The 9,964-nt window shown below is 36.7% G+C and overlaps 1 protein-coding gene across 1 annotated transcript in view; it reads left to right on the top strand.

The window, feature by feature from the left end:
• The first annotated feature begins 2,450 nt into the window (after positions 1 to 2,450).
• Positions 2,451 to 9,964, top strand: part of GC (GC vitamin D binding protein) — a 44,029-nt gene continuing 36,515 nt past the window's right edge. The window contains exon 1 of the mRNA XM_066385777.1: positions 2,451 to 2,610. Coding sequence (XP_066241874.1) covers positions 2,553 to 2,610 — 58 coding nt within the window. The 5' untranslated portion in view covers positions 2,451 to 2,552. The remainder of the gene's footprint in view (positions 2,611 to 9,964) is intronic.

Raw genomic sequence — 9,964 nt, 5'->3', positions numbered from 1 at the left:
TGTTTAGGAAAAAAACCTAAATTTCTTCTGAAGCCAATGGCAAGATAGATAAAGAAGGAGACTACTCCAAATCAGTTCTTCATGTACAAAACAATGCCTGTAAAATTCTACAGCTTAAATATTTAATGATTCTTTAAAAACCTATTTTTGTAAAATTTCTGAGGTGCTGCAACTACGGCTAAAATGGTTGTAATAGAGTGCCTAGAGATTTGACTGGGTCTTTTTTTACCCGTTTTGGTCCCCACCACCCCCCACCCCCGAATTACTAGAGTATTAGTCATTGAAACATAAGAATTTTTATTTAGGCCAATTGAATTTTTTTTTCCAGTTTTAGATTCAATGTAAGCAATCAACATTTGAAAGATTAAAGAGATTTGCATAAATAAGACAGAAAAGGTTCGTGTATTTAATTATTAACATGTGAGTGCCAATTTTCAGTCAGAAAAAAGAGAATGCATGGGACAGCTAGACTAGAGATTTCTCAAGAGGACACCTAAATGAGATGTTGCAATTCTTGCTACATGTAGTTTATCATTAAACAAAAGTGCTAGATGTTGCAAAAGCAGTGGAAAGTTATAATTCTTTTTTAAGTTAAAAAAAAACAAAAAAACAGGCTGGACTTAAACTTTTTAGCAATATCATAGGACACAATTAGCTCTGTGTGTTTGAACGAATAAACCATCAGAAGATGACCTATGTTAAATTAACCTGATTTAAGTTAAATAATAACTTTTAAAAGTGCATACATTGAATTATCTTATATAAAAATAAAAACTATAATGTGTTGACAGTTATTCTCTGACTTCTGGGTTTTTAAATTATTTTTAAACTCTGATAGTTGTTTAGAATTTGTTGCCAAATAATTTATAATAAGACTAAAACATTTTTAAAATAACTAGTTTAGCAAAAGGAAAAATTTAGAGGATTTGTACTGGGCAGGGAGTTGATCTTTGAACAGCAAAACTATTACCCCTTTTTGTCTTTCAGCAAGATTCTCTTTGCCAGAAGGAGTTCAGTTGACCTTACAAAGATTGCTTTACTTAGTTCTCTTTTTCCAACTAAATGAACTCTATTTTCTGAATGGAACACCATGTATTTTTAAGATAGGTGGCAGATCTGAAAAAAAAATGTAACTGCTCAGTGCAATTTGTTGAGGTTTTGATAAAATCTGCCTATGTAGTTAATTCTTAGCTCCTAGGTTGACTAATCACTTAAATCGGTAATGTTTCTAAGCCTCAATATTTCCAATGATCTCAGAGATAAATTTGGAAAGCCAATGAAGAAAATGGTAATAATTAGAATAAGACTAACAGACAACATCAATGCATATTATCATGTGCTTGATGTTATGATAAATCTGCACATGGATTATCTTGAATTTACAACAACCTGTGACAAAGGGACTAGGAGTTATCACCGCTTTACATGTGAGAGAAATGAGGCTTGGAAAGAAAAAAAATTTCCCAAGGTTACACAGCCAATAAAAACTGAATAGGGATTTTACTCTAGAGCCTGTATACCCAACCATTACCTGACTGTTTTTTGAAAAGAGGGCCACAAAGACCAGGGCTGACCTCATTTCAATGAGTGATTGAACTACACCTGTGCCTCTCTGGGCAAGTCACAGAATCTATCCAGGGCTTTCCTTTGTCTTTTGTAGAACAAGAATATTGAATTCCACATTCTATACACCTACTGTGAGCTCTCAGATTACACTATCCTAAAACATACTAGTTGTATAGTATTAGTAGAAAGAACTTTAGCTGTGGAAGTTCAAAATTCACCATAAACTTTTGTGATTTGAGGTCAGTCATTTAACCTCTTCAGTTATTATTTGCCTTGTTTCAGGGTTTTTTGTTGTTTTTGTTGTTTTTTTAATATGTCAGTAGCCTTAAAATTGTAATATAGCACATAAATATAAAATACTATCCCATTATCTTCAATAAATTTTATAGCATTGAAATTATGAATTTGAGCATTGTGATAAATTTGTTTCTCACTCTTTTTTTTCCTCGTTATTACTTACAACCCCTAGTCTGCAATATTTTAAGGTGATCTTTAATTGTAGTAGGTTTAAACAGAGAAGGATAGATGGAGAGAGGGAGAGAGGGAGAGGGAGAGAAAGAGAGAAATAACCTCCAAGTTTCCATTTACACATGAGAAGGATACGAAATGTCCAACAATACCAACAACAAACACGCATCCCTATAAAGAAGGGGTAAAATGTACCCACCAATACATTAACTAAATTCTAGTAAAAGGCAGCAGTGGAAAATAACCTATGTATACCCTGACTCTTTTGCTGTTTGACAAAGTTAATGATTAAAATCTCCTCGATTTGTTACATTTTCCCCAGGATGTCTGTTTACCTTGATTGATATAATTTTATCTCTGTGGGCCAAGGATGACTGCCCCCTCTTCTGTATAGAGATTAATGATTGATTAGTTCATAGTCAGGAAGCTCAGTAAAAGGGAACCGATGACTTTTGGCTGCACTTTTTCCTGGGTGACTGGCAGGAAACAGGGGTGCTGCGAGACTTACCAGCAGAAACATGAAGAGGGCTGTGGTTCTCCTGCTTGCTGTAGCATTTGCGCACGCTCTAGAGAGAGGTAAGACCTCCAGCAGTGTGACCGCTTACAAGAACTCTTACTAGCCTAATTTCCTGTCACCATTTTAAAAAATTATTCAAAAGGTGAAAAACAGAATAATTGGGGAATATGTTAGAGAGTGAAGAAAGATTCAAAGAGGGATTAATCTGAGCTGAACTGTCACATGTAGTTTTCAACTGGAACAGCTAAGAAATCAAGAAACTCTCATGAAAGAAAGAAAAATTATATAATTTGTCAATTATCCTTCCCTTCTTTTTTGATAACCAAGACCTGGGGAGAATGTTTTGAAATTGAAAATTTTTCAGTTGTTAGAAGATAATGTAAATGGAGGCTGTGATCCAGCACTGAGAATTTTTTTATTTCAGACTTCAAATTTATAGCCACTGAAAGCATAATATACCATATCAATAACACATGAGGTCCACTGAGATTTTGTTGAGTCTCTTAAAGAAATCCTGTACATGTAACATTTGAAAATGTGTTGTAGTTTCTAGAATATCACATACAAAAGAATTTAATAATTATGAAACATGATTATTAAAAGATAATTGAGCCCTGGCCAGTTGGCTCAGTGGTAGAGCACTGGCCCAGTGTGTGGATGTCCTGGGTTCAATTTCTAGTTAGGGCACACAAGAAAGTGATCTTCTTCACCCCTCCCTCTCCCCCTACTCTCACTCTCTCTCTCTCTTCCTCTCCCACGGCCATGGCTCAATTGGTCCAAGCACATCAGCCCCAAGCACTGAGAATGGCTCCATGGAGCCTCCACCTCAAGCACTAAAAATAGTTGGTTACAAGCATGGCCCCAGATAGATAGAACATTGGCCCCACACATGGGTTGCCAGGTGGATCCCAGCTGGGGTGCATGCGGGAGTCTATCTCTCTATTTCCCCTCCTCTCACTTGAAAAAAAAGGGAAAAAAAGATAATTGAGCTATGTTTTATTAAAATTATTCTTCAAATAGTGTCTTCATCTTTTAGCAATGTTTAAAAATCTTTTTAAATGAAACAAATTGAAATTATACATAGTAAACAGATTTACGGGAATTTCCCAAGCTTAAAATTTATAATCAGTTTCTATTCACATTTCTGAATAATGTGCTAATGCTTCTAAGGGAGTCTGCGTTCATCCTGCTCTGAGAAATTATTTTCATTTAGTGTCTCCCAAGTAATACATTAGTATTCATATTAGTAAGTTATTTAACCTATGGAATAAAATGTGTATAGCCCAAGAATTATTAGTATTAAATGTGAAATGAATAATCTTACTCCTACTTTATTCTTTCTATATCCACTTTTTTTTATTTTACTTTTGTCATTCAAAGTATTTAAAATTTTGTCTCATTCACCAATAGATTCTTAAGTAAACTATGTAAGACTACAAAGTCTGAGCTATGTTGGGGTATAAATAAGTAAAATACATTGTATCCCTTATGAGACCTCTGAATAGGCCTCAACCCAAGAAACCCCTAAAGCTTACTCATTTGCCCAAGGATTTTTCTGGAGTAGATCTGAACCTGATCAGTCCTACTGTAGCAGGTTTCTATCGGGATGTTCAAACCAGGAAATCCAATAATGGCTTGGTACAAGAATTAAAGAATTATATGTTATAATGTGGGACATGAGTCACCCCTTTGGACTGCTGACTCAGTAAGTACACATTGCCCGCACCTCAAAAAGTTACAGTGTCCTCTGAGGAATAACAGTGCTCTGCAACCTCTACTTTAATATCCTTCAGCGTTCTCTGTCTATGACAAAATGAATGCTTAAAAAACTCCAGTGAGCTCACTTGAAGGTCTAAACTTCACAATGAACTCTAAGTTACCCAATATGTCTGATGATATTCCTTGAGCATATAAAATACCTTTGTAAGTAATAAACTTTCAATATTTGAGAATAGCGGTCCTGACCCATCAGTCCTCTACTCTGTAATAGCTGAGTATAACCCAAATACCGAGTCAGTGATATACCTGGAAGCAGTGCATGTGCCCTCTGGCCAGGAAGTTACAAAGTGTATGGATTAAAGGAGTTGAGAGAACCTGGGATGGTGGGGGATTGGTTAGAGCTGCAGTTCTCCCTGCCTGTTACAGTCCAGACAGCTAACAGACCACCTACAGCATTCGTCTAAACATCTTTTCTAAAGTATATCTCACTCAAGACTCATCTTGGAAAAAAAGGTTTTATGGCCAAACACATTTAAGATATAAGGCATACATTAGTCCTTGGTTGGTTCATACAACCAACACAGTTGTTTCCCTAAAGGTTCTGAGAAGTCCTACAAAAAAGAAATCTTACTTAACCCAGAGTTTCCCAAACATATTAGTTTTTTCCTAAATTGCCTATTTACCTTATTGAAGTGTTCTTTGGACAAGGTCAAGTCTCAAGTGGATACTGCTGAAGCTCAGCTGAACAGCAGCTCCAGTTGGGCCAGTCCTCTCCTGTCAAACAGCACTGGGGATATCGTTCTCAAACCCTTCAGTACATCTGGGGAGAGAATGCTAAATCTGGACGGTACCATAAGAAAACACCCACTTTATCCTTTGAAAGACAAAATGTCAGTATTTGCCAATTACCTTCACTTGGCTTCTTGCCCCAGGACTGAGATGAACAGAACAGTAATCTATAATATATCTTCTCCTCTCCCCCCAAAACAGCAACAAAGGCTGCTGACACAGCTATACAGTTGCCAAGAAAATAACACTAATAAGAAATAAATCATTGCAGTTTATAAGAGCTGTTGGCAAGAACAGGGTATTTACTATGAACATTTTTATTTTTGCTTTAAGCATTTCATTCAATATATATATAGTATGAATATATATATTGTAGTAATATATATAGTATTAATATATATTGTAAAAAATATATTGTAGTAATATATATATTGAATGAATATATATATCACTAATACATATACTATATAGATAAATGTATATATATATATTATATATATATTACTAAATACAATACCAAAAAGCAAGAAAGTCTCCTTTGGGTTTGTGAGTGAGCTAATTTTCCTTCCATTTGCCTTTCAAAACATGCCTAGACAGTGTGGGTTAACCCAGTCTCCCAAGCCACCACCAAAACACCCAGTTTCTCTTTTCTAAGAGTTGCCCACTCCTACATCAGAAACCACTTGAAATATCAAGTTGCCCTAGTTTGATTCAGGACCATAGCTATACTAATGCCAGAAAGAAGTAATTTAGAACAAGTAGATTGCCTCTCCATTTTCCGAAATACCTTTATAAACTTTCTGCAAAACCTACATAATGGTTATTGAGGAGGTGCATAGAATGTGAGAACCACGTGGCAAAAAGAAGACAGCCAATGTAAAGATCTATAAGTGAGTTTCAAGCAGAAGAACCTCAGGTGCTAAAGTCCTGAGCTGGGAACAAGCATGGCTTGATCCATGTTCACAAAAAAGCTGGGGTAAAAGCATCTAAGAGGCTTAGACAAGAGCCGGCAGGAAAAAGAGCTGAAGCCAGAGAGGTAGTTAACTTTACCATCAAAGACAATATTAAAGTCCCTGGAAATCAATAACAACGTCACACATCATTGTTGGGAGGTGCGATGCCAGGCATGCACTCATCATCATGTGTGTGGAATAGGGGTTAGTGTGCATATTCTTTAAAAAGCCACAAGATTAATCTCTATAGGAAGGAGATGGAAAAATCCTTAAAAAGAATTTATTACCCTTTCTACCAGTATTTACAGTCACCTAACTTTATTCTGCCCACTGCTACCCTTTCTTTTCTCCAATTTTCCCCCCGTTCACTGCTCCAGCCACACTGGCCACCACACTCTATGTACTCTGCACTGTGGGGCTTTGCATGAGCTCTTCCCTCCTCTTAGACCACTGCCAATATCCAATTGGCTCCCTTCTTCACTTGCTTCAGGTGTCTGCTTCAAGTTCACATATAGAGAAGGAGTCCTTACTTAATTTATCTCAAATAACACCTACTATTCCATGTTTTCTTCTATCCCCTTACTATGCTTTTATTATTATTTTTTTAGCATTCATCATCTTTCTTTATCACCAGCTGTTCATTTGTTTTTTATAACAAATTAAAATTTAGAATCTGGCCCTGGCAGGCTGGCCCAGTGGTAGAGCATCAGCCCAGCATGTGGACGTCCCAGGTTCAATTCCCAGTCAGGGCACATAAGAGAACTGACCATCTACTTCTCCAGCCCTCTCCTTCTCCCTTCTCTCTCTCCCTTTCTTTTTCTCTCTCTTCTCCTCCCACAGCCATGGCTCAAATGCTTCAAGCAAGTTGGCCCTGGCTGCTGAGGATGGCCCCATTGAGCCTCTACCTCAAGTGCTAAAAATAGCTCCATTGCAAGCATGGCCCCAGATGGGCAGAGCATCAGCCCCAAATGGGAGTTGCTAGGTGGATTCCAGTTGGGGCATATGCAAGAGTCTGTCTCTCTATCTCCCCTACTCTCACTTGCAAAAGAAGAATAAATAAGTAAGTAAGTAATAAATAAATAAATAAATAAATGTAGAATTTTGGCAGAACCAGAGTTTTATGCCAATGACTTAGGTTTACAAAGACAATGTTATCACTGCTTTGCTGCCTCTATTTGAGATACCTCAAATAAGAATCTTTCACTAAAGACCAAGTATAAGAGAAATAACCAGTCACTAACACCGCTGAAGTGGGGACTGAGTGAAATTCATGCTGCCTACCACAGATCATCCATAGCTGGTCCACACAGTTCATTGCTATCCCACAAAAATGGCTCTATATTGTAACTTCTCTTTTTACCTGATACCATACAGATAAATCATTTATGCTCAAATATGTAGAGCACTTCTGAATTTTTAAATTTATTTTTATCATCCATATTCAATCATTTCCACATTTTATAAATTTCAACCTTGAACCAGATCAGCTTTGTGCATAGCATTCTACTGTAAAAACCTCCTCAAACCCTTTTGCTTCTCCCTTTCATCTCCTGCACATGCCTGGTGCTCCAGGACTGCGAGCACCACTTCTCAAACCTGTTTCCACCGACATTTTCATACATGGTCCTCATCCAAGCCCTGTTCTTCGTTACCTGGATATTATAATGGCTTCCTAACCTAATTTCTATCTCCCATCTCTTGCCCAACCAATCCACATTATTAAAATACAATTAAAAAATTGAAATAATATGACAAATGGAGTCCATAAATGAATCGATTACATTTTTAAAATCAAGAGTACCCTTGTGAGATTACTGAAATGCAGGTTCAGCCTGTGCAGCTGGCTGGTGGGATTCCAGGGATCAGGCTGTCTGATACGAATTCATCCCACTTCTAATCTGTGTTCAGAGTCACCTGATTTTGGGTGTGACCTTTGTCTTAAATATTAATGAGCGTGCGGTAGGCAGAATGAGGGTCCTCCAAAAATGTCTACATCCTAATGTCCAGAAACTATGAATAGGTTAGAACACATTGCAAAAGTGAGTTAAGGTTGCAGCTGGAATAAAGGTGGCTAATAAACTGACCATAAAGTAGAAAAATAGCCAGGATTATCTGGATGGGACCAATGTAGTCACAACAGTCTTTGAGGCGAAAGAGGAAAGTGGAGGAGGGTCAGAGGGAGCAAGTTGTGACTGAAGAGAAAGGGCACAGAGAAATGTAAAGTTGCCAGCTTAGAAGATGAAAGAAGAGGCCTGGAGCCAAGGAAGGTAGGCCACCTCTAGAAGATAAAAAAGGCAAGAAAATTGATTTTCCCCTAGAGTTCTCAGGAGGAGCACAGCCTGGCTGACACATTGATTTTAGCTCATCAAGACCTTTGCCTGACTACCCAATAGAACAGTAAGGTACTAAAATCTATTTGGTTTAAGCCACTAAACTTGTTACAGTAGCAATGGAAATGTGATACAATATGTTTCTAGGTCTTGTGGCTGGCAGGGACTTCCTGAAGAAAGGGAGCACTAAATGCAAGGCATCTCACTGTAGACAGACAACCATTTTATCAGCCAGATCCAGGGAGAGTTGTCCAGGAGATGATGGGATTACATATCAACTAATTTCCCTGCTACCTAGAAGTTTTCTATTTTTACTTCTGTTTCAAATTCTTCTGAACGGGAATAATTTAACCCACCACCAGAGATGAAGACTGGAAGAAATAATACATCCATACCACAATGATATATAAAAATCTGATACTACATCTTATGACTGGATTTTACTATAAGAAGAGTTGTTAATATTTATTACATGTTTACCAGATGTTAGGCAGGAGATGTACTAAGAATGTTTTTTTATATATTAACATATATCACAGAACAGTCATTAAATCCAAGATTACTCTTCCGTGATACAGCTGTGAGCTGGTCATTTCCCTATCTGAATATAGTTCAACAGATAACCCATTCCCTTAAAAAATAAGAGAAAATTTGACTATCAAGTTTTTCTGAGTTTAAGTGCCGTACTCTAGTTTCTTTATTGGTCTAGTCTTTATCCTCTGGATATGACTTGTGATTTTCCAACTTCAGATATATCTCCCTGCTGTCCTTCCACTTAAAATTCCTCTCCTAATTAATTTACTCCTGTTGAAACCCTACCCATAATTCATGGTCCACTTCAAGTATAGCTCCTTTCATGAAAGCCGTCTTCCATTCTAAAATTTCATAGTGCTTTGTTTCCTTCTTTTTTATGGCAATGATCAATATTGGTGTTGTACACTTATCTCTACTCTCAGACTTTCTTTCCTTAAGTATTTGTGCAGTGGTGGGACAAAAATAATTTAGCAACCAGTTCTCTGCCCTAATGATGCTTTTAAGTATAAAAAAAGATATACTGAGAAGTAGTTTATTATTTCATGCATATAACACTTAAATGATACACAAAACTAGATTATGTTATAGAAAGAGTTGTAAAATATTAATGAAAAAATATTAAATAATACTTGTCCAAAAACAATAAAATCATTATTTAAGATATTTCCAATGACAACTTGTCACCCCTTGGTTGTTTGGTACTTTTTCTCTTTATGTTATATGTTTGTTTACTGAAGTAACAAATGTGAGGGAATTAAAATGTAGTATTTCATAAAAGGTATAATGAGTTTTATGAAATGAATAAATATTAGAAGCATAGTTCCATCAAATTTTTTTCACCCATGGACAGAATGAACATTACTATGGGTGCTTAGAATACACTGTTGCACAGATGAACGTTAAAAAAGAGTAAGGAATGTAAATTTGTGATTTACACATTGGGGGGCTGCCCAGGCGCCCACCTTAAAGCAAACCCTGATTACAAGTACCACTTTAATAACTGGTTCGCTGTACTCAACAAAAAATTAGGTATTGGTTCTGCCAAACCAGTGCAAACTGGCTGAATCCCACCACTTTATCTGTGGCTT

This window comes from Saccopteryx leptura, chromosome 5 (assembly GCF_036850995.1).
Source record: "Saccopteryx leptura isolate mSacLep1 chromosome 5, mSacLep1_pri_phased_curated, whole genome shotgun sequence".
Lineage (NCBI taxonomy): Eukaryota > Metazoa > Chordata > Mammalia > Chiroptera > Emballonuridae > Saccopteryx > Saccopteryx leptura.
Note: the sequence above shows the minus strand (reverse complement) of the source record. Positions and strands in the feature narration are given on the sequence as shown.